This window comes from Fukomys damarensis, unplaced genomic scaffold (assembly GCF_012274545.1).
Source record: "Fukomys damarensis isolate Sample0158 unplaced genomic scaffold, DMR_v1.0_HiC HiC_scaffold_2, whole genome shotgun sequence".
NCBI classification, from domain to species: Eukaryota; Metazoa; Chordata; class Mammalia; order Rodentia; family Bathyergidae; genus Fukomys; species Fukomys damarensis.
In genome coordinates, this window is record NW_022900914.1 from 45,038,383 (window position 1) to 45,064,635 (window position 26,253).

Here is a 26,253-nt window from a genome sequence, read left to right on the forward strand (position 1 = left end):
TTTTTTTTTTTTTTTTTTTGGTACCAGTGATCGAATTCAGGACCTTGTGAGGCAGGTGCAGTGGCCACTGAGCTAAATCCCCAGCCCACCTTTAGCCATTTTGGTAAACTTGCCCGTTCATCCCAATTCCAAAGGTAAAATCTTTCCAAATCTAACTGCACAGCTACAAGAGTTTGTGTGTTAGAGGACACATAGCTTGTGCATGAATCCTAAATTGTCCTTTACCAAGAACAAAACAGAGATTTAAAAAATCACATGAATTCTTAGTAAATTATAGGTGCCATGAGTGTAGCGGTTATTCTGACCTCAGGATTACAAAATTCTAAAAGTCTAACACTTTGCTTAGAAGATAATTTGTAAGTTTTACAAATGTCAGTGGTCAAGAATTTTTTTGGTATGTCTTTACCGAGAGGAGAAAATGCTTTGTAAGAGCCCTGAGACTCGTCACTTTCATTTAGCTTTCATGCAAAATACAAAAGGCTCTGTTACCAACAGATAGAGATTAACGTTAAATGCCGTAAAATTATGTGCAAGATAATCCCAATTACATAGAAATATATGTACACAGGAAAAATTCTGAAATTTTACACACCAAGGTATTAACAATGTTTATCACTGAGAATTATCGAGGATTTTGAAATTTTTTCAATTTCTCTGCATTTCCCAGACTTTTAACACTAAATATATATTACATTGGTGATTGATAAAAAATAACAATAAAAAATGAACAGATAAGTTATGCCCTGAGAAGTCAGACTACTTGAGGTGACAACTGCTGCCCAGAGCTATGAGATCACAGCCTTGTGAGGGACATGGGAAAGTGTAAGCCGGGCAGTTGAGACAGAAATCGTCAGGGTGGCTGTGCCTGCATCTGTGCTCCTCTAGAATGGACTCATGGTCTCTCCCCTTTTACTGCCTCTTTTTCAGGGGCCATGAGATTGTCTTGATTCTCTTGAACACAATGACCAAGATAACCCACTTTGTTTCCTTCTGGGACTGCCCTCATCTCAGAGTCCTATGTCAGTGTTTATGTGTAAGGTGTTTTGACCTTGCAGCCTTCCAACCCACGTTTTGCAATCATAGCACAAGGCCCACTTCTAGAGTGCAATACAAAGCTCCATCAAGGAGAAAGTCTCAGCTATTATGCTATCTACCACTGCATCCAACTAAACAAGCATGGAAGAATTTACCAAGAAACACTCTTCCTTACTCCATCCAGGATCTGTCTTCCAGGGTCTTTCTACCGTTATGCCTTTCCCTTCTCAGCTCATCATCTTATAACATCTCTGAACTTTTCTGGACATTATACCAGTGCCCTGGGGGCTCTAAGTCACACAGTAATACCTGTAGGCTCTCATACAATGATCTAATAAAGAATATGAACCAAAGTAGACATTATGCCAAGTTTTCTAACTTCAGTAGTATTAACACTTGGTCTTGGATAATTCTTTGTTTTGGGTAGGGGATGACCTGTGCATTATAGATATCAATATCATTCCTCCCCAGTTCTGAGAAAACTGTCTCAGCTATTATCACTTGTTCCCTGACAGGCAAATATCATTTGAGAATCACTGCACTATACACATGTCCACAGGTCCTACTTGAATGGAAGACTCCTATGCATAACCTGATGGACAAGTTGCAAGACCACTCAGCTTACAAACTCATTCACATCTTGTGTTGTACAGATGATGAGCCAACACTACCCTACCTTACTAATAACAGTTAGTATGTGTTGTGTACTCAGCACTGAATAACATCATGACATTGAAATTTACAACAATTCATGAAATGTGTATTATTCTCATTTCTAGATGAGAGCTATGAGTTGCGAATAGCATGAAGAGCTTACATCACCAGTGCATAGCAGAGCCATGATGGATCTCCATAGTATAAGCTCTTTGTGTACTTATTGTTCTCCATCCTGGTTCAGCCTGCCCCACAGAACATGAGAAAGCAAAAGACACATCCTGCCTACCAATAGCATATAGGAACTAATGAAATAGTCATGTTTAGACTCAGGGAACTTACTTGGAAGCTATTGGCCAAGATTACCTTTTAATCTCATGACAGTTAGCCAGCAAGGACCACCAAATAAACCCTATAACTCCACGCCAGTGAAGGGTTGGGAGGGTACAGGTCATGTCTAAGGGAAAGGAGAGTGACCAGCCTGGTTCTACCGCTTTAAAGGGATCTTTCCTAGCTTCATCTGAGTAGAAGAGGACTTTACAGTGGACAGACTACGTTCTGAAGATTTTCTCAAGTTGGACCAACTTCCCTCACTTACTACCCTCTTTTCCCATTCTATGTTAATCATTTCTTATTCCTCTGGCTTTACAACTGCTGCTGAGCCTTTCCAAGTAGAAACACTCTACTTTCAAAATTCCTGCTTTGTCCCTAATATAGAGTTTACTGTCTTCTGTCAGACAAATCCTTGGCTTTTTACCAAACCCATCTATGAAAGCCTTCCAGCCCAGGGCCTAACACACAGTAACTGCCCAAGAAACGTTAGTTCCTTTTGACTCTCACCAGTGGGTCCCGTTGAGCTGTGAAGTAAGCTTGTGAATCATGATTGAAGCAGCCCCAGTAGGACAATTGATCACCTCTTTCTGGATGGGGCTCCAGAAGGCACAACCCAGATGCTTTATATTTCACAAACATGAAGTTCTACTGAATATATTTGCACTTCATATTTTTGCACAATATTTTAAAAGTCTAGCTTTTTTCCAGAGCCAGCTACTTTTGAAGATTGTTAGAAGGTGGAAACATCCAGCCTAACTCTAGCTTGTCTGTTCTCCCATAATTTACAGCCACATTCTCAAACCAGCTGATAATTTGGTGCTGAACAGTTATACTTGGCTCTGGTATCCATGAACATGTTCCCTAATCTCAGAAGACATTGGGAGAAACAGCAGGGAGAGCTCAATCAGTCCCTGACCTCTCCTGTTTTTCCCACTACCTAATGCAAATGTCACAGTAGGAATGTAAACCTACTTTGAGGCTTACATCAGCTTTGGGAGGGTTTCAACAAACTCCCCCAGATAAGAGTAGGCATTATTTTTCTTTTTCCTTTTTGCCAGAAATAAATATTTATATCAAGAAAAGGTTGCCAAGACTTGGAAAGTATTTAAATTATTTAATCAGCCCCATAAAAAGATTCACTCTGATTGATGTTTGAACTCCTAACGAATTTTAATCCTAGTTTTATCCCAAATCCATTAGACAGTCATCAGAGTACAGCGGGGAATTCTGGGAACTCCCTTCTTCACCAATGTAAAAAGGATTATATTTCCCAAGGATAAAACCCAGGAATGTACACATACATATAAGTCTGTAGTTCTGTAGCATAGGTTCGTTTATGTTACATTGGGACCTCTCAGAAGATTCCTGCACTTATCACATACCTACCTCTTCAAGCTTAGTCCTCTCTCTTGGAAGGCCTGGTTTCTGGTGGTGCTAGCCTTGCCACTGAAGGGCTTGACCATTCACCTTCAAAGTGATCTGTACAAAGAACCTCAGTTTCAGGCCAGGGATTTAGCTCAGTGGTTTCACTGCCTGCCTTGCCAGTGCTAGGACCCAAGTTTGATCCCCAGTACCAAAAAAAAAAAAAAAAAAAGAAACTCAGTTTCTGGAATGCATACAGTAAGTCATTTCAACAAAACCTGGATTCTTATTCCAATTCTGATCCTTACTAGTGGTGTAGTACTAACTCAACTCAATTCATTAAAATCTCTGAAGGCTGGGAATTTAGCTCAGTGGTTCTTCTGACTGCCTCACAAGCAAGAGGTCCTGAGTTTGATCCCTGGTAACAAAAGAAAATCTCTTGATCCTCACTTTCCCAAACTATTTATAAGAGTAATAGTATTTCTTTCAGATGGGTGTAGAAGCATCAGTCAAGATCATGGCTATATAATATTAACACAAAATCAGTGTGTGTGTGTGTGTGTGTGTGTGTGTGTGGCATATGTACATATGTATGTATATGTGTGTATCTATATTAACACAGGTGAAATTCCTTATGTCTAAAAAGATACTAGTGTGATACGACAATGTAAGAAACCAAGCATTAAAACTGTAATCTTCAATTCCTTTGACTTTAAGCCACATGGCTATACTGTTTATTTTGAAGATTTGGACACCCATGTAATAAAGTACAGCAACATTTCCTGAGTCCTTATTCAGTGCCAAGTATTGTGCTTTGTACTTTCGTACACTCTGACTCATTTCCCACACAACTGTGTGTAATGATGTCATCAACACCATTTTTACATGAAGTTGTCTTGAGACATTCAGTAGTAAGGTGAAGTTCTGTGACTTGAACTGAGAGCTGAGAGGCCCCCAAGTGTCCTCTGACCCTGCGTGCCCTCTGTGCTTTTCTTCCAGAATATCTACCTCTCAGAGTAGGGTTTCTGGCCGTGAGATGTAATAACTCTCACTGATTCCCAAATCGTGATTTAAATCAAGTTTTGTTTGATTATCAGGTTCCTATAACAGATGCTTTAGGTTAACCTATGGCATGGATGTGCACATCTCTGGAAATGGACAAGGAAATTTACACATCAGGATCATCTAAGAATTTCATTTAACTTCTGGTGTCAAACTCCCTCTGCTCCTGAATTTTCTCCCCAGTTGCAAACAAAAGGCAAGCAGGCTGGACCAAGCTGGTGTCCATTTCCCAAGCACTCACTGTTATGAGCAGTGAAATGGCTGCCCGTGGGCAGAGAGTCATGGGCCCCGGCTGTTCGCAGAGAGGATTGTGGCCCCATAAACCAACAACACGCCAGCTTTGGCAGAGGTGACAGCGATCCTGGTGTGACCCCAGAGCCAGGCATGGCTCAGCGTAGGATCAGGGGAGGAAGGCTTTGTGCCCTGCTTCCCAAGTGGCCATTCCAGGAAAGAGTCAGGTGACCCGAGTTATGGAAACCAAATGGCCCTCCTTTGTTTAGAGAGAGAGAAGGGGGGGCACTCATTTTTGTGGTAAAGTGAAAACAGGCTCCAAACCTAACAGTCTCTCTCAGAGCAGAAAATGCCAGCTCCGCAGAGCAAGCCCACAAGCCCTGGAGGCTGACAGACTGACAGGCAATGGAGCTGTCCTGCAGCTGGGTACAAAGCTCACTGTACTCTGCTTTGCCCCAGAAATAGGTGCTCTCCCAAGCAGGTACAGAAATGAAAGGAGAGGCAGAGTAAGATGTGTCTGCTTGTCCAGATCACACTCCTCCTTGCCCTTCTTTTCAGTTTGAATGGAAGAAGGAGACAGGAGCTATGTCATTGCCATGTGCTGCCTGGGATGTCCTTGGCAACCTGACCCGACTCTTCCCTCAGAATGCAGCCCAGACTCACGGAGCCTCCTGTGGCTGCTCTGTGGCTACCCTAGTGCATGTGCCATGGGACAAGCCACAGCCATGAGGAAATACATGTGAGTTCCAGTCAGCCTTGCCTGTCTTGTGTTTGGTTGCTTCCCTAATACAAGCCCTTCCTGGAATGGAGTCTCTTAGCAAGGAAAGCATAATGCAGAGGAATTCTGTTCCAGTTCTGGCTTTACCTCTGACTTGCTGGGCAACTAGATGTCACTGTTGTCTCTCTGAGCCTCCGTTGTGTATCTAAAAACTGAGCCTGATGTTTCCTGTCCTGTCTAGCTCCAAAAGCTGTCATGAGGAGGGAACAAAGCGTAGCTCCCATCAAGGTTAGTGGAACGGCCTGTTAGACAACAAGGATTCTGCGGCCAAACTTCCAGGGTGCAAATCTAAGTGATTCTGTGTAGCACTGAGTCTGTGTCTGTGAGTGTGTGTTCCTCACCTTTCAAATGCAGACAGTAAGAGTCCTGCCTAAGAGAACTGCAGGAAAGTTAACGTTGCCTAATGTATTGAGGTGCCTAGAAGAGCCCAAGCTGTATGTGCCAGGTGAGACTGGCTGTCTTTGCTTTCATAGCCAGGAAAATGTCTTGAAAATAGTAATGATCTATGCATACACTGCATGACTCACTACTGTCATCATAGACTTCAATATTTTACACAACACAGCCTCCCCATTCCTGTATATTTCATCATCTGCCGAGAGCTGATCTAAATATAAGGGAGTAGCTCCAATAGTACCCTTTTGCTTTTAGGAAAAATACCAGAAACTCCACCATGTCCTGTACAACCCTGATCATGTGTCCCTGCTGCCTTTCTAGTCCCATTTTGAGCCATTGTCCATTCCACTCACATTCAACACCCTCAGTGGCCTTTCACCTCTGCCGAGGTCTGGGCTCCTTCCTGCCTCACGGTCCCTGAAATATCTCCTCCTCTCCCACTCCATTTCCTCCTCAGCTGATCTCCAGGTTTCAGCTGACACAGCATCTTCCCAGGAAGCATCTCCTGACCACCTGGCCCCAGAGTAGCATGAGCCTCTCCTTCCCCTTGTGTGTACTTGTCATAATTACAATTAAATACCAATCCGCGTGGTTAGCATTACATCACATCCTGGGGTGAGGTGTTTCATCTCATTTATTCATGGAAAGCCCTCCATACTGCTTAGCACATGGTAAGCACTTAAAAATATTTTTTTCTAAAAAGCAACATGTTGAATTACTATCCCTGCTGCAGCTCCTGTAAAATTCATTAAAGAAGGGCCCTTGTTTTTATTACCAAAGCCTGTACTTCTAGCATATAGGAGACTGTCAGTAAATATTTGCTAAATGAATGAATGCACAAACGGCTTGAAATAGCCTTCTTAGCTTTTCACAAGATTTCTTTTTTTTTGCTACCGGGGATTGAATTTGAGTCCTTGCACTTGTGAGGCAGGCCACCGAACCACTGAGCTAAATCCCCGGCCCTTCACAAGCTTTCTTTTGACAGCATTGTCTTCCTATGCTCAGCTGTCAGGTTTTTCCTCTAACTCCCCTCACAGGTGACTCTGCCTCAAGAATCCAGGAATGGGTTTAGGATTAGGATACAAGGCTTCCTAATCTCCACTCAGGCAAGCATTTAGTGTCAATTGTGTTCTACAGTCATGACTCACACATGCCATAAGTGATTGCAATTTCACAGCTAAGGCCAATAACAGAATATCATCCTCCAAAAATATCTGTGTCCCTTTGCATCTTCTAGTTATAGGTATTGGTCATTACAGCTTGATTAAAAAGACAGCTCTTACTGACAGGTCCTAGCACAGTTTTCTGGACAGTATGCATACACAATAAAAGTTGGGACATGAAGGCATGACTATTATCTGCTGGGTATACTAACTTCACAACCCTGCCTCTGGCCCAGAACCTTAATACAATGAAATTCTTAAAGACCTTGAGCTTAAAGCCACTTATGATTTTTCTTGGCCATGCTTTGAGAAAAGAGCAACACTTTCTCCACCTCCAGGCCCCCACCCACCCACTGTAATCCCTCTTCCACTACCGCATCTGCTAAATCCTCTGAAGCTGTCACTTCATTTCTGCCCGGAAGCCCGCCAAAGTTCTTCTCATAGCTTCTAGCACCGAGTCCGAATTCATTGAGCCAACTTACAGAACTTGGATCCACCCTTCAGCTCCAATCTCCTCGAGTGCTGCTTACTTCCCGCCCTGGGACAGACTTTTGTTTGCCCAGTCTTTGTGTGTGCTGGTTCCCCACCAGGAATCCCTCCTGGCCATTTCTCCATTAAAGTGTAGCCCTGTTCTGGATTCCTCTGTGACATCATTGCCACCCTGAAGGTGCCAATGATGTTGGTTTTAGCCACTCCTTTCTCTTTCAAAGTAGACTTTAGACAAAAAGCTGGTAACATCAGTCTAACACTTTTGTGTTTCTCCTCCATTATCTCTTTGTTTATATTTTGTGAAAAAATAAAACAAAATATTATAACAAATAATAAAATAACAATTGTGCATCATTATCTTCAAAGTACTCAGAGAGAAAAAGATTCTCTCTTACAAAGAAGTAAACAGATAATAGCACAAAACTTTATTGTCAATGAAGTAAGAGAAACTAGTAGTATAGATGAAATATATTAGCATATATATATTATAATATTTTTGATACAGCAAAATAGGTGAATTGGGGAATTATTTGAACTTCTCCCTGCATCCTATTTCCCTATCTTCTATTTTGCTTTTTGTGTGTATAGATACACATGCATTCATATATTTTTTATTTTCTCATATAAGAAAAACTGATATTTAAGCTTGTGTGTCTGACTTAGTTCACTTAACATTATGTTTTCAAGTTTCATCTGTTTACCTAGGGATGCCCCAAATTTAACTTTATTTATGGCAGCATGGTACTCCATTGCATATAAATACAGTATTTCCCTTATCCATTCATCTGTCAATGGACATATACACTGTTTCCAAGATGTAGCTATTATAAAGCATGCTGCTACAAATACGGGTATGCATTTATTCTCTGGAATACCATGATTTTAACTCTTCAGGGAAGATACTTAGAAGAAGGATAGTGGGATCAAATGGAATTTCTATTTTAGTTTTTCTAAGGGAAACGTGAACTCCAAATGTATCACAAGAGTTCAGTCCCTAGTTGTTCACCAGTTGACTCAACTGGACATAGGGGGTCAGGAGACATGTTCAGTCTGACAGAAGCCCCAGAGTTCACTGCTAATGGTTTTTATAGTACAAGAGTAATTTATATTTCAGAAAGCTTTTTGTTTTTCTTGAGTCTCCCTGGACTTCGTTGATGTCTCTAGAACTCACTGAATTTGAAATAATAACCTTGCCTCCCTCCCTCCTAATCCAGTGACTTCCTCTTTACAGATGAGAAGCCCTTTGCTGTGGAAGATACTTATTTACTGTGTCCAGCACCTATCTTACAAGAAGTTGGCATGTAAGTTTTCACCAGAAACTTAATTTCTCACCCAAGGGGTAAAGAGGAGATAGAGGGACAAAGGGAAAAGAAAACATCTTGCTCCCTTATCAGAATGGGACTTTTCTCCAGATTCCCCCAGGAATAATGGTACTGGTGCCTACAGTGAGGCAGACACCAGATAAGTGCTGTGTAGAAAGTCTCTTTTCATCTTTCCCAGTCCCCTGTGAACAGACATTCCTATTACACAGACATGAAGGCTGTGGCCAAAAGAATTTGAGTAACGTTCTCAAGGTCACACAGTAGTCAGTGGGAGAGACTGGGCTCCATCCCAGCTCTGTCTGACTTAATCACCACTACATTTCTAGAAAGTTCTCACATATTGCCTCATCCCATCATCAGTAGTGTCCCATTAGATGATTGCTACCAACTCCCTAGAGACAGGGAAACTCAGAAAGGAGGCCTGGAAAGGTAAAGTGAGTTCATAACCAATTGAGACCTCAGACTCAGACCTCTAATGCCCCTACTCAGTGTTCCTCTGTATCCCCCCCAGAGCAAGGGTGCTCTCCCAAAGCTCCCTGAACTAACTGATGGAGAACAACTCATGCCATTATAATAAATGCTCATGATAAGTAATCAAAATATTCATTAGAAGAAAGAGAAGTAGCACCCTGAACAAAAGAATTTATATGGGGAAAGAGAGACAGTGTTGGTGCAAAAAAACAGAAAACAGTCTCTCGAAAACTATGTCTATAACAGGCTGGAGATAGGATAGCAGCTTTAAAGAGGAAAAAGTAGAAATTGTTCATCCAAATTCTGGTTCCAAATATTAGTTCCTGTTGAAAGACCTCCAGCTCCAGGTACCTAACATCTACCTATGATACCACAGATCCTATAAACTAGACCATTGTTCTTGTTTCAAAGTGCAATGAAATGTGAGCTTGTGTTTCAGTGAGTTCTTATAGATGGGAGGCGAGAGAGGGCAAAGGAGTTTATCTGCTGCTTTACCTCTTTGGCTCTGCTGATGGTAACAAAGCCACTTCCATCAGATTGCCAAAAGTCCAGGTAATGAGGGCAGAATATCAAGCTTCCACTTTGCCCTGTTGATGTGGATCACTTTCTAAGAGTACTTTGTCCTACTGTGTGTGACAAGTAACTTAAACAGAAGTGAGCTTTGTCCACTCATGCAAGGTCTGAATCCCTTGCCTTGATACGCCAGCCTAGCATGTCCTGTCATCTCTTTAGATATTAGAGGTGAGCAGCGGAAGAGTCTGTCTTCCACAATTTCCGAGGAGAAAACTGAGGCCTCACAGGGAAGAATCTGCAGCCTCAGTTTAGAAGCAAAGGGCTGTCCGCCTGTTGCTCATTGCACACCATGCCGAATTTCTCTGGTTCTCTTGTTGTTGCAGGAAAGCAGCACTCCAGGTCAGCATGAATGATGGTCTCTCCTTCATCTCTAGCTCTGTTATCATCACTACCACACACTGTGTAAGTCATAACCTCTCCCCATACAAAAGTTCATTGTCAGTAACTCTTCTTAAGTACCATCTTCTCCAAGGCATCCCTGCAATGTTCTCTGGTCCTTTGCTCTGTTCACTGACTTGGATCCCCAGCACTGCTGGGCCAGTCTCAGGCTGAGCCAGACAGGTATAAGGAATCTCTGTGGCAGCTCCTCCAGGATCCCCGTCTCCGGTGTTGAGGGAAGTCCTGGATGCACTGGTCTGCATGTAGTGAGATGGGCTACGTCTGTGCAGTACTGAGAGACAGGAGCCTGGATAGAGTGGACTTAAGAGAGAATGAGCAGAAAGGAGTTGGACAATATAGTCAGGAAATACATCTTAGGGGCTTTTTTCTCCTAAAAGCAAGCAGGAAAATGGACATTGGCTGGAAGAAGATGACAGAGGAAGTTTTATTTAGGATAGAAGAAACTGAAACTTGTTTGTGATTGGGAAATCATCCAGGGGAAATGGGAAATTGATGGGAGAGGAGCTTTGTGTTAGAGTTGGTGGAGGAAGAATGGTGACTGCGTTCCCCCTGCCACCTCCTCAGATAGATACCCTTTTCTGGGTCCTTCATGCTAGGTTGTTGTTATTTCTGCCTACCTATGAAATCCCCTGGATAGCTTTTAAAAGAGATTGGAGTCAGAATCCCTGGCTTTGGCGGCTTCAAGGCCTCTCTGGCCGCTTGTTGTGTGCAGCCTCAGTCGTTGCTGTAGCTCATGGTCAGCATCTCAGAGCCGAGTGTGTCAGGGGCAGTCAGGGCTGCGTTCACAAAGAACTCTACCTCTCCATGAGCATTTCCACAATAACCATTGTCAGGATATTTACTTTCTTTAACCAAATGCACTTTCTTCATTGGACCATTCAAGCAACTAAGATGTTTGTCCTGATAGTCAGCTACGTGGCTGCAGTAGTTACTTCCTGATTGGCCTCTGGAAGATCCCTCGATAATTGGAATTGTCCTTAACACCATTACAAGTGAACAAGTGATAACTGCATTCCCTGACACTGGATGAAGTAAAAACAAATTGTCTGGTTTTTAAATGAACAGGCAAACCAATTTTCTTGAAAGCTAGCTAAGCTAGTATCATAGTGAAGAGACTAAGGTTGTCACAGACAAGTGTCAGCACTGAGAAATGTCCATATCTCCAATGTCTGGTTAACCTTCAAATACCTGACAGGACACCACCAAAAAAATTTTTTAAACAACAGGTAGAATCAGTGAAATTGCTTTTTTTTTCCTTTTTTTTTTTCTTTTGTAGTTTGAGACAGGGTCTCATTAGGTAGTTCAGGCTGGCCTCGAACTCACAGCAATCATCCCGCCTCAGCCTCCTGCGTGCTGAGATTATAAGCATGCACCACCACACCCGACAAAGCAGTGAAATTTCTTCAAATGTACCCTGCCTCGTTCTTTTGGAAATTGACTTTTGAAACCTGCCAACCTGCAGGAAATGATTAAAATATTCCAAATCTAATAACTGCATTCCAGATTCCTCCCAGCTTTTAAGTTATCCAACAGTGTGGACCTGCATTTTTCATTATGTCTGACTATACCACAGAGAAATAGTCACCGTCATTGAGCCACAAGGGCAGGAGAAATGGGATAGAGAAATGTCTTAGGGCTAAGCTTGTGGTATGACAAATTCAGGGCTACAAATTTAAATCTGGGCCTCTAAGTAAAGAAAAAAAGGTCCCCTTACCAATGCATTGCAAAATTAAAGAATTCCCAGTAAAGTCCCATTGCATCTTCCCAGCTCACTCCAGCCCCCACTTACATCTTCTATTGCCATCATCCGACTGCATGTCACAAGTTTTCTGTTCATTTGATCCCTGATTAAGACTGTCTTGTGTATAGTCTGCACTATTCCCCTCTCACTTGAGAGTACTGTGTTAGTTCACAAGAAAAAATCCTAAGCAATCTAAGCTTTGAGATCCAAATTCATTCATTTATTCAATAAATATTCATTAATCACAATGTTCTAGGCACTCTGTGATACATTAGAGAACGAAGCAGGCAGAAATCTGGGGGAGCAAGAGGAAGTAGATAGTGAACAGGAAATATAACAAAAGGTAACATATGCTACATGAGAAATATAGAGCAGAGCAAGAGGGATTGGTACTACTTGGGTAGGTGGATTCCAAAGTGAATAGGGTAATGAACACACTGCCAACATGGCATTTGAACAGAAACCTGGACAGCGAGGAAATTAAATGAACTGTGAGGCTGCAGGAGGATAGAGGAAGATGGAATGTTCTAACCTAAGGGTCCCATTGCTGAGACCCTGAAGACTCCCGTGTCTAAGGAAGGGCAAGAAAGCCAGGAGTCAGTCTCTGGAAGAAAGTAAGTGAAGACAACAGCAGAAAATAAGGTAACTAGGGATGGAGAACTCAGGGCCTTGTAAAGACTTGGGTTTTTGAGCAGAGGATCCACATGGTCTAACTTACATTTGGAAGATGACTCTGGCTGCCAAATGGCCTATGGATAGACAAGAAACAATACAACTAGTTAGAAGGGTTCTGGCGACATTTCAGGCAAAAGGTGGTTGTGGCCTGAATCAGGAGAAGGCCATGGAGTTGGAGAGAGGTGGTCAGAGTCAGTTGTACTTAAAAAGTAGAGCTATGAGATTTCTGGAAGCCTTGGGTGTGGCTTGAAAGATGGATACAGCTCAAGGATGGTCCTGAGAGTTGGGCCTCAAGGACTGTGAAGATGGACTTGCCCTTCTCTGACAGGCAAGAGGAAGACTGAAGGAAAAGGAGATTTAAGGATGAGAGGGAAAATCGGAGGATTAGTTTTCCTGTTTACTATTTGTGTGACCTCATGTGGCCAAGTTATTTAGTCCCTTTGTGCTTCTGTCTCTTAACTGATAAAACTAAGATGATAATGGTTTAAGTCTCCTGCAGTATTGTGAACATTAAATGAAATGACACATGTAAAGTACACAGCATAAGTCCTGGAGGGGAGTAAGTGCCCAATACATGCTAGTTATTTTATCCTAGAAGCTTAATCAAAATTTTTGAACTAACTAGGAGTCGTCCTAAAGAGTGGGATCCTCAGTTCAGAGTTTATTATAACAAAGGAGAATGTCTGAGACAGTTTGGATCCTTTGGGGTCCATATCTGTTAATCAAGCAACCTCAAGCGATGAGAAGGGTGCAGACAAGACCAGTATCCCCCAGAAAAAGAGACTAATTTTCAAACAAACAAACTGCAAAACAAAAACTGCAATCCAAACCAGCCCCTATGCAGAACCTCAAATTAAAGACTGAAACTGTCACTGAGGAAAACAGAGATAGGGGCAGAAGGCGTTGTCATCCAGAAGATGAAGTAAGGTCATGGGTTTGTGTTTGTTTAGAAGACACAGTTTTTAGATCAAAAATGATCTCCTGAGCCTGAGCAAAAGGTTAGTCTTGTCAAAACCAGTCACAGCCTTCCCAGTCCATCACCTGGAACCAAAAATCACTTTAAAAGTTGTAGCTGAGATTTTTCTCACTTCATTTGGTGCCCATTTGGACAGCTGTGTCACAAGCTTTCAGGATCCGTGTTGCCCCTTCCAGAAGCAGAAATTCATGAAGACTTACGGGAAAGAGCTTTTTCCATCCAAGAGCTAAAAGATTCCTATACAAATGGCAAGTTGTGTTGAGCTCCATGACTATAGAAAATGGTCACATATCCAAAGTCGTCTCTGACCAGCACATTCAGCACACTTCATCTCCGTAGTCTTAAGTGTCCCCACTCTTCTTCCCCTCCTTTAGCCATATGTTGAGATAAACTTTGATATCCAAAAAATCTACACTCATAATAAAAAAGCAAGCAAAGTTTATACTTTAAAGAACTTGTCATGAAGATTGTCTTCTTTTAATTAAATAGTTTACTTTTCTGTAATTTCCCAGCCAATGAGTCCAAAAATTCAAGGAATCTTTCAGCAAGTATTTCTTTCATTCATACTGTGCCTCTTCCAATGTTACTATTAGACAGATGAACCCAAGGAGCCTACAAAAGAGTATATAATAAAGAACAGGCTTGTGTGAGTCAGGTACCATCACTGCAAGATTTCAGAGAAGGGAGGGAAGCGTGGAGCCAGAAAAAATCATGAGATCTCCATGGAGGAGGTAATGGCTGAGTGATGATTTGGAAAAATGATAACTATCGCTGAAGAACTGGCAAGAGGCAATTTGCTAAAGAAAACAAAGGCTAGCAGGGCTAGAAATGTCTCTGGCACAGTTTGTCCATGGTCTCTCCCAGAACTGTGACCCTGTTACTTCTTTTCCTTGCATTGTGTATCGATTTCTGGTGCCTTATGATTAAGGGCCATTTCTCAAGTTGGACACTACTCCTCTTATAGGAGGAACATCCCACTCCCTTGATCTTGGTCACCCAGTATGTGACAGTGAGGCATAGCTAGTGCTCATTGCTGTTAACTGTGATTGGGACTTGATTTGTATTAGTTGCCAGGTTAGAAAAATCACAATCTGCAAAGGGAAAAAAATGAGATCTAACTTTAGACATGAGGTTCTAAAATCAACTCTAAATAAATGGGGAACCCTGTTGTTTCTCTCTAATTTATAATAAAAACAGCTTGGCTACAAAAAGCAACAAGGTCAAATAAATTTAGGAAGACCCAAGTGGCTTCACTGTTCAGAGAAACTCTTTCTAACTGAAGAGAAAACTGAACAAACTCCACCTAGAATTATCCAAGAAAGTACCACTGTACTATGATTATAGCATCATTGAGGAATTAAGAATTCAGGAGAGTGAGTCAAAAAACCTGATTTCATATCCCAGCTCTTTCACTTTCTAGAGAGATCTTGGGCAAGTTAACTTAGCCTGTCTCAGAATCTATCTTGCATGATTAAAATAAGGATTAAAGGTAATATATATAATGAATTTCAAGTCCATAATAACCTATCAAGAAATTACAACTATTTATTAGTTTATTGACCTCATTCTATTTCCTTGCCAAGTAAAGATCTGCCTGTCCCATTAAAAGATTTGCTATACATGCTTTGTGGCTTATAAATAGGTTATTTTCTTCTGATTCAGAGGCATACTCCCTTTTGAGTACATGATAAACCTGACTTTTAGGGTAAAACTTTAAAGATATTACTTACAGAATAACTGCAGGAAAACACCAATAAATCAACTTCAGTAATAACTCAAAGAAGTTGAGTTGTTTTGAAAATACATTAAAAATTTTACAGTAAATGAATCAAGTAAGTAATATCATAAAAGAAATATTTAGGAGCCAGGGATTTGGCTAGATGTTTCCACATCCTGCCTCGTAAGCGGGAGGGCCCAAGTTCGATCCCCAGTACAAAAAAAGAAAAAAGAAAAGAAAGAAATATTTACATCACTTGGAAGCATGAATAAAATTAAGTATTTACTACATGGATGCATTATTATCACGCAAATGTTATTACATCTAAAATATTCTATCACACTGAGCTTATTTGGGGGCCTTTATCAGAGTAGGTGCCTCTTCACGCAGATGATATCTTTACCCTCAGCAAAGGCTGCCCTGTTGGCTGCCACACTTCACTGTGCTTTTAGATGATGGTTGGCTTGCTGTGGAGATGCACACGCTGTCAACTTGTTTTAAACTGCCTTATCCTTCAGATCTTCAAGAATTCAGACTGTTCTTCCTCAAAACTGCTGGCATTTTTCCATAAACATTTGTGTTGAGAGATTGTGTGCATCTGTGTGTGTCTGTGTGTGTGTGTTGGAACAACAGAGACTGTGTCCCATACTAAAATGGAATGATCTGATCCAAAGTATTAATACTGTGACAGCTGAAAAACTAAAGAATCAGAAATTCTTGGCAGAGAGCCCAGGATTCTACATTTTAATAAGTTTTGCAAATAAATCTTACCACTACTCTTACCGTTGTACTCACCTAATTCTAATTTGTCTTCCACCGTTTAAGGGGGGAAAAAAGTCATTAAAATCTATTTAAGACGAACAGGTAATTCTCTTGCATCACTCCTAACCCCGTTCACGTACGAATTCCAAGATTTTCAATTCAGAAACCACTCTATATATTCCTTCTTTTGGAACCTCTTTTCTGAAATAAAGATAGGAAATTTGCCGAAAGAATAAATTTAGCCCAATATGCTCAGAATAGGAAATTTCTCCCTTTTGTGCTGCCAGAGACTGAATTTTTTTCTCTCCAAATTCTTCCTTTCCGTATTCCATATCTCTCTATGCCCTTCGGTCACACCAAACCATGTTGAGTCAAACCATGCTGAGTCACAGACTTGTTGCTCATTTGTTTCAAGAAGAGCCCAGTTGCCATCAGTATTGGTTCTAATACTTCATAGACCCTGATGTCTCTCTAGAAGGTGGGCCTCCAGGGGGGCACTTAGATTATGACTTTGGAAACCACTGGAAGCTGGAGGAAAGAAAGCAGTTATTGAAAAGAGCAAATGTCTCTAGCACAGTAGAGCCCATATTCTTCTTAAGGAAAAAGACACTGCTTTGTCTCCCATTGGCAACCCAAACTTGGCACAAAGTCTGCACATAGCAGTTACTTAGAAAATGACTCATGACTGAGTGAATGAATAAATGCGTTCCATCAAAGTTCATACTGTGACCATGATGGCACCTGCTGGTAGGAGAGGAATGGAGTTAGAATGAGGTAAAATTAAAAAATGAGGTTCTCATCAGTTGGGAGGGTAGGCCCCTAAAGAGGATAGCCAACAATCCAACCTTCATGTCAAAGAAGCTTTAATGTAATTCAAGAGAGACTCTGCCTAGTGAGACACTGTTACCAGCAGTCACAGGCAGGGCAATAATCAAAGACCTCTTCAGAAGAACACCAACTCCATTAAACTCTGCCAGGGATGCAGACCCAGAGGAAGGGCCTAGAAATATTCCACCAAACTAGATGAAGATTCAAGGCAGTCCCCCAGTTTGTAAAGTCTGCAGCCCAAGGCTAGAAGTCAAGCAGAACTGTGGTGACTGAAAGAATTGAGTTTTTAATTATGTTTTCAATTTCATTGATATTGGGTCATTTCGAATTTTTAGGTCATCTTCGTTCAACTCTGGTAATTCATATGTACTTAGGAATCTGTCCATTTCTTCTGTATTTTCCATCTTATTGGCATAGAGGTTTGGAACAGATATTTCTCAGACAAAGAAGTAGAAATAGCAAATAAACATATGAAAAAATGTTCAACATCACTGTTCATTCAAGAGGTACAAATGAAAACAACACTGAGATTCCACCTCACCCCAAATCAACCAATAATAAATGCAGACAGGGCTGTGGAGAAAGAGAAATCCTGCTCCACTGCTGGTGGGAGTGCAGAATGGTGCAATCCCTGTGGAAATCAGTATGGAGATACCTCAGAGAACTAGGATTGGAGGTTCCATTTGACCCAGCTATTCCCCCACTGGATATCTTTCCTAAAGAATTAAAAGAATCATACCACAGTGATATAAGTGCACCCGTGTTCATAGCAACACAGGTTATGATAGCTAAAACTTGGAAGCAGCCCAAATTCTCATCAACAGGAGACTGGATAAAGCAAATGTGTTTTTTTTTTTAATATAAAATGGAGTACTATTCAGCCATAAACAATGAGAACCTAGAGACATTTATAGCTAAATGGGTGCACATTGAGGTGGTAATCTTAAGTGAAATAAATAAGACACATGTGCAAATACTGAATAGCTTCTCTAGTGTGAAAAACTAAAAGTGTAAATAATGACTAAAAGGTATAATAGATAACGTGAATTAGGAAGAAATAACGCAAAGGAGAAGGGGAAATCTAAGGGGTAGAGGAAAAGAAAGAAGGGAATGGAATAAATATGAGAAAAAGAAAAAATGGAAACAAAGTTTTTGTAGATAGGGAGAGATGGAGGGGTTGAAGGGAGGGCAGGGGAATGGGGAAAAAATAAGAACCGAGATGGATTATGTAAAGGTGCAAATTTCTAATGATGAATGTCATTATATTGCATACCTTAAATGTACCAATAAAATTAATTTTTTAAAAAAAGAATTGAGGTTACTATGCAAGAGTTGTGAGTCAGGGACATCAGCATGGCCTGAGATCACCCTGGAATATCAGAAAGTTAGGCTACAGCAGCAACACTGATCTGGATACCACCAGCCACAGTTGACAGAATACAGTTTGCCTAGGTGAGGGCTGGCTCAGAAGGGATGTTCTGACACCCTCTGTGGATGTCATGGTGGCTACAGGTGAGAAAGAGATGGCAGAGGGAAGGCAGGGACCCCTTCCAGCGCTGTCTGCAGAGTTCTGTGCAGGACAACTTTTCAGGCCCACTTTCAACATCAATTCAGTTCTGCTCACAGTAGCTTTAAAGCAACTTGGGAACACACAAATCCAGCCTGGCTTTGTAGTTAGATGGCTCTCTAGATCAACAGACAGCTGGCATGACTGCCTTTGCCAAAATCTCTTCAATTTCACCAGCCTGATAGGGAGTGAATCCAGAGGCCATGCTGAGTCACAGTCTCACCTTCCAACATAGTAAAAAAATTGTTGTGCACTCTTCAGTGAATGTAGAAATCAAAAAGACTTATTTCTTTTCCAAAGTCAGGAAAACAGGCCATCAATCAATTTTCAGGGTTGTTTTTTTTTTTTTAATAAATTGGTGATAATGTTCCTCTACTGTTTCTCAGTCCTAGGAAACATCCCCTGAAGGAAAAAGATGACCTGCCAAATAGCCACCTGAAGAGAGCAGGGCCAGGGCACGTACTTGGGCATTGCTCTGTAGGGACGTTAGGCCACTTCCTGTCCACCTCTCTCCCACACTCACCCTGTCCCAACTCACTACGCTGCACATAACCTGGAGGTGTAAGGAAGTCTGTACTGAGGGTGGGGTAGGAGACTGACCCTGAGGAAGGCTTGGATGGGAGATTGTGGAGTCTGGGCAAAAGGAAGTGCTTCAAAGGAAGCATAAGATTATTCTAGGAAGATTTACCCACTATCGGGATGTTCCAATTGTACTGACTGTGACAAAATAGCATTCATTTAGATGTTGCTGATTTATCAACTTAGTCATTTGGAAAAGGAGGGCTCTAGTTTATTTTTCCAATATTTAGACTGAAGAAACTTAGGGATAAGAGTCACCAATCCACAGCCATGGGAGTATAAATGAATCATTAGGGTTTTCATACTCAGCCTTAGGGAAAATATGGCCAGGTGTACACTGCCATTGCTATAATTATAGGTGATTTGTCCTTTGAAATGTGTGAGTTAGCAAAACACAGGAAAGACCTAGTTGGAAAGGAAAAAATGGAAATAAGTACGGGCTTTGGAATCAGATCAATGATCAACTTACTGGGTATGACTTTAGACATAAATAATGTACCTACAATAGCTGGCGTGGAACCTGGTACACAGCAGGCACCAATTTTAGTTTTCTTGCACTGAGTTTGTTACCAAGTATATTCTCTAGAAAGAGTCTAAAGAAATGGAGGAGTGCATGAGAAAAATCAACAAATACGGTATATTGTGTAAAATATAGATGTGGAGCTTGTTTGCCTGGAAACATAGCATGGAGGCAGCATCCAAACAGCTGTTCTGAAATGGATGTATCTGTGCCTTAGTTTCATGAGTCTATAAATTACTTGATATAGGGATCTAAGGAGTGGAATAGGCCCAAGTGCTCAGTTTCTGTCTCAGCTTTTAAAGGAGTTTTGTTTTTGTTTTTGTTTTTTTGTACTGGGGATCAAACTCAGGACCTTGCACTTCTGAGGCAGGTGGAGGAGGAACAAATGAGCTAAATCCTCAGCCCTAAAGAGGTCTTTCTAATTGGGTGTTTCAGGTGGGAATGAGCTCCCTGTTGTGGTTGTATTCAAGTTTGCAGAATTACATAAATGGAATTCATCATCAGCTAGGCAAAGGACTAGAAATGCAGAGCGTCTGTGACTACAGACCCTTGAGTATGTCGGGGAAGGAGCAGGGTGAAGGTTATCACTATTAATGACAGTAAAACAAGTGAATTTGGCTTTTACATTTTGGATCTCTGTTGCTGATACTGGAAATGGTTTCTCCTAGTGCAGTTCACACTGGCCAACTTTCACCCAATACAAGTGAGATCATATTTCAGGTCAGAATGCCTAAAACTCCTCCTGAGAATAATATATTTTCAAGTAACTGTAATACATACCCTTTCATTTGCAATTGCTAGACCAGTCACAAATCATTCTCCTCTGTTTATTAATCAGTCTCTATAGAACCATATAAAATTCAAGTTTTTAAAAAAAAAAAAAACAATGCCCTGTTATTATTACTTAAGCAAGGTAGCCTGTGGTTTCATGTACTGTCATTAGAAAGGGCAAAAGACCACAGGAATATCAGAATGCTGAATTCAGATCTCAAATATTGTTTATGAAGTGAAATAAAAGCAATTGGCCAACCTCTCTATTTTTATAACCCTTGCATGTATAAAAACATCTTAAAATATGTTTTGGAGGATTCATGCTGATATATTTTTCTTGGATATTTGAGCAGTTGACTTTTCAACATTTTTATCTCTAAGTATTTTAAAGAATGTTTGCCCTAAGTTTGAAATTTCATTGTTTTGAGAGTAAATAAGAATAAAATGTTTTTTTACAAAAACTATGGTTTGGAAAACTCTGAAGTAAGCACATGGTAAGATGACAAAAATAAAAGATAAATCCCAATAATCCATAAGCAAAATAAAGTAATAGAACAAACTCAGCAGTTAATAAACACAGATTGACAGATTGTATTTTTTAAATTACCTATATGATATAAGCAATAAAACATACATTGAATAAAATTTCAAGATACAAAAAGTTTAAAACTAAAAATATGAGAAAAGTTACATCAGGAAAATATTAAAAGACAGCTAATGCAGCTATATTAATATAAGATAAAGTAAGCTTTCTGACAAAAAAAGAGAGAATTATTGGTATAAAAGAGACCATTGAATAATGTTAAGAACAGTTCATCTAGAAGGTTTCTTAATTCTACTTTGTACTTAATGACATATCCTCAGCATATATAAAGCAGAAATTGATAAAAATAAAAGAGAATTTGATAAATAAGAGAAAATTTATACAGAATTCCTTTCATAATTAATAGATCAACCAGCCAAAAGAACTAATAAGTATAAGTAATTTGAATAATGCAATTCAACATAATCTAGTGAAAGCACAACCCAGCCCCAGCATGATATTCTAAATAGGATCCAAAATTTGGCGTGTATATAAAAGGAGAGGCTATGCAATTACGAGATCAATGACAAGACACCATATTACATCAACTCTAAGACTCATTTTCCTCTAATATTTTAACATCTCGAACTGAAGTGTTTTAAGTAATCAATAATGTATCATGATTTAATGCACAGTATTTTTGGCTCATAAAATAATGATGCATCCTATAATGGATGAATCTGAAATTCAGTGAAATATTTTCCATCAATCTATATTGATTGTTAAGTAAAGATAATGAAACATGTGCTATACAAAACTGGCTGATCACTTCCTCTCCACTGCTCACCTCACATACAGTGAAGAACTATAGCCTGTCTCCTACTGATTCCTTATGAAGCACCTTTTTATACTTTTATAAAAATTAGATGTTTACCAGGCCAAAGCCAAGTCTCAAATTTCAAACAACTGATACCAAGTAGACTGCATTCTGGAATGAAAAACAATTTGAAAATCAGGTTACCAATTAATTTTTTAAATTTTATGTTTCCATATTTCAAACACATTCAAACGAGTTAAAGTAAAATCATAATGTAAATGAAGAAACACTTAGAACGGATCAATCATAAAGATGACTCAAACCAAGGCTTAGAATGCAGCTAAAGTGGGTCTTGGAGAGAAATGTGTAGCTTTTGGTATTGTATTACAAAGGAAGAAAAGTTGTACATTAGTTAGAGCAGCATAGAATTTAAGAGGTCAGAGAATAATAAGAGTACACATTTCCCAAAAAACTCAGAAGGACAAAAACAATAAAGAACCGAATAGAAAACAAGATAGAGATAAGGAAGAAGATGGGCATACTAAATGGCATACTAAATGGCATACTAAATGGGCATAGAGGAGATGACAAAGCAAAATAGGTAGGTGCCAATTTATTACTGGTCAGGCTGGATGGGAAGATGAGTCAAGCTTAAGGTTGTCACAGGTTAAGGGCAGTGCTAGAGTTAGATCACCAGCCAAGGGAACTAAGGAAGCACAAAGACAGTTCATCCTTCACCCACCCGAAGTCTTTCATCCTTAGGAAGACTTTGAACACCAAGGGATGTTATGAAATCCTGCACAACACTGACATTTCACTCTCCCCCACCTCATTCTTATCACCACCTACAATTTGCAAAATGACTATGAAACTCCTGAGTGGCGAAACTATTTGTCCCTACGTTTTTGAAGTTCACAGTTCCACTTTTTTTTTTTTAATCTCTTGCTGCTTGATGGTCCAGTATACAAGATTCTAGATTACCAACTCATTTTAGATTGCCTACTCCCTCAACCTGCTGCCCCCTACCCCCCGCTTTCTGATTAGATAATTAAAGTTGCTGGGTGCCCCAGTATCCAAGCTCATATAAATTATATGTAGAATAAGAATGCCTGGTCTCTGAATAAGAACCTGAGAGAAAGTCTATGCTCCAGGTAAATGCATCAGGCTTTTCTGAAGGACAAGTGTGTCCATTCAAGTGAATCATTGAGTCTATTCCAGAAGATTTAGTCTTTAGGGTTGAACTTTCTCAATTAGTGAATCCAGGTGACAAAGAGGCTTGATTGTAAGAGGGGCACAACTTGATTGTAGGGAAGCAAGATAAAGATAAGAGAAGAAGAGAGAAGAGGAGAGATCAGTGGTTTGGGAAATAGAACCAAAAGCAGAGAAAGCCTGAGATGATCTCTTTTCTGCCCATACTAAAAAAATCACCTGCGATTTCAATGGTCCTCAATGGGCAAAATCAGTGGACTACACTCTCACAGACGGAAAGAGCCCCAGCCCTACCCAAACCATAATATTCTCCTTGGCAGTTTTACTCACACTGCACTAAATCACAATTGCCCCATGGTCCCTACATGAATTGTCTACTCAGGATATTATTTGCAACTGATAGGATTTATATTTATGTTTTTGAGCTCCCCGAAATCAAACTCTTCCCTCTCTTCCCTACAGACTGGCCAAGTCCCAGAAGGGTATATAAACACCTTTCCTTCTGAAAAACAGCCATCTTCTCACCTACTCATTAGGGCACCAAGAAATTTGAAATCAGCAGTTTAATTTATTTCTCCTCAAAAGAAGCAGTGCCACAAGTGGTACATAGCTAGCATTCCATTGCTGTCACTGTGGTTGCTAGAACAGATGTTAGTTTACTCACTGCCCAAAGCAATGGGCTTAAATTTTTGTTTCATTTAAAAGAAAATTTAAAAGCACTTGAATAAGTTACAAATAAAATATTCCTAGGATTCTTTTACACACAAGCCAGCATCAGGAAAATTGCTTCACTGGCAGGCCAAGGAAGTATGAAAGATACAGTGCAGGCAATTTTATTTTACCTGCATGGTCCAAGTTCATGGACTTTGAAAAACTCAAGGTTCTTGAGAATACATAATAAAAGTTACAAACACAGCCCAAATAAATATCGATAAAATGCTGCTTACATTAGTTTGACCTGGCAACCCCAGTCAGCCTCTGCCTACCTACTGGCTTTAAAGTGTGTGAATTTAAAATGTGTGAATTCACTGATCCCTAACAAGAATGTGTGATGAAGATTCCATGTTTTTTTCATACTTTCCTCATTCTACATAAAATGATGACCATTCCAGGGCCGTGGATGTGGCTCAGCGGCGCCATGACTGCCCGGCAAGTGCAAGGTCCTGAGTTCAGTCCCCTGTACCACCGGGGAAAAAAAAGAAGGAAGAAAAAAGATGACCATTCCTATCTCTGTGCCTTTGATCACAGTTCATTTTCCCTCTGCAATGCCCTCTGTTCTTCTGTTCACCTACTCAATTTCACTGAGGCCACAAGAGAGCTGCGCTGGTCTCTGAGCATCTGAGAAAGTCCTTACTTTCTAGCTGGACTGTGATAACCACTTTCAAGATTAGAACCTGTTTTTGTTGATCATTTGGTGTCTCCCACTGCTGAGGATGTATCAAAAACTCAATAGAATATTATTTATTGGTTTCTTAATAACATATTATGCAGTTCAAAGCCATGATTTTAAGGAATTGACCATCCTGCTCACCACAGCTTTGTAAGCATCTACCTTTAAGAGCCACCCATAGGCTGGGGTTTAGCTCAGTAGTTCCACCGCCTGCCTCGCAAGTGCAAGGACCCAAGTTTCATCCCCAGTACCAAAAACAAAAGAGCCACCATCCAAACCCACCTTTCCAAGTTCATAATCTAAAGCAACAGCCAATAATACATGGCTAGGTAATATTTATTTATCAATTATAGGTAGCCATGATTCTAACAATTGAGGGATGGTCAACAAGACCAAATGAGCATATTCTTTATGTTAAACAAACTACTATGATAAAAGGAATTTTAAAAAATAACCATCACAAGTGGAACAAAATGAAAACAGGAGCTGGGGATTTAACTCAGTAGTTCTGCTGCCTGCCTCGCAAGTGCAAGGACCCCAGTTTGATCCCTCCCCCAAAAAAAATGAAAATAGGAAATTAGCCTTTCTCTTCCAGCATCATAATATTTGAACATTACTAAGTAACCTCCGTACTCCTATTTGAATGACTTACTCATAAGAACCATGGCACACTGAGCACTAACAGGCACCATCTTCTCTGCACTATTTTCTAAAAACTGGTTCTGATTTGCAAGCACTATGCATTTTCTGTAAAGAAAGAGAAGTACTAAATGAATCCAAGATATACTTTTATCACCCTCACCATTGAAAGTGACATGAAATGTCATTACTGGGTCAGGGTGACAAGATTACCAAATGATGCCCAAAAACCCTGATATGAGAGTACCTTATATGATAAGGCTGTAAAGTTTGAGCTTGGATGAGTGTGGCATCAGTTCTCCCCGTAGCTACAAACAAATGATGGCTGATCTAAGGATTTCTGATAACATTCTTGTAACATATCAAGTAATAAGATTTATAGAAAACTAGCATTGACTCATCCAAATGATTTCTGCTATTTTAAAGTATTTACCTTGGAAAGCCTCATTATGCTTTCTTCATCAGCACTGTCGCTTTTCCAACTATTTTCTGAACTCTTCCCCTGGAATTGTCACGACTTTGAAGGCACAGTATTTGAATATCCCCAGTAGAGGAACAGAGGAACATTATCACCATTTGATCTTTAAAAACCAGAAGGTTGTGGGAACAGGGTCTGGAAAATGGTGGGTTATTAAGTTGGAAACCTTCTCAGTAAAAACCATGACTATGAAGTTATACAATTCTCTTTCTTTTTGTGACCTGTAAATTGTCTTTGCAAATAGTTCCAGAGTGTTTCAGAATTGTTTTGAGAAATGATTGCATTATTGGAGGGACTCTCCAACCTCCAAGCCACCCATGCTGAGGGACTTCATTTGATGTAACAGTTCTGTTAGGTCATGACATGAACAGACTCATTACTTTACAGCCAGGATTTTTAGAAAGAGTTCTGTAAAAGTTGAGCTCATTTGCACCTAATAGACTTTCTATACAGCCCATTCGTTGCATTGAAGAATATGATATCTTTAGTGTTTATTAATTTTATTGCCATTTCTTACCTTTCAGTTAGCAAGAATGAATCATGTTTGTGTTACCTGATTCATGCTTGATCGGCTTTGATGAGAGATATTAAATTTACCTTTGGAAAAATCCACTTAGATTTTCCTATCTTTGACACTAGGATAGTGATCTTTGGGACTTGGGTCTCTCAAATATTTAACATAGGACTTCCCACTCAACACCATATCATGAGCTCATTCACAAGAATCAGAATCATTTATCTGGACCAAGCCTGGATGCATCACTGGGAACTTGGCTTGGGTGCAGAAGCAAGA

At 40.2% G+C, this 26,253-nt stretch overlaps 1 protein-coding gene across 1 annotated transcript in view; it reads left to right on the forward strand.

Moving 5' to 3' along the window:
- The window catches only part of Antxr1 (ANTXR cell adhesion molecule 1), a 206,607-nt gene that overhangs the window by 88,354 nt on the left and 92,000 nt on the right, over positions 1 to 26,253 (forward strand). The window contains 2 exon segments of the mRNA XM_033764479.1: positions 8,735 to 8,804; positions 10,193 to 10,271. Of these exon segments, the coding sequence (XP_033620370.1) occupies positions 8,735 to 8,804; positions 10,193 to 10,271 (149 nt within the window).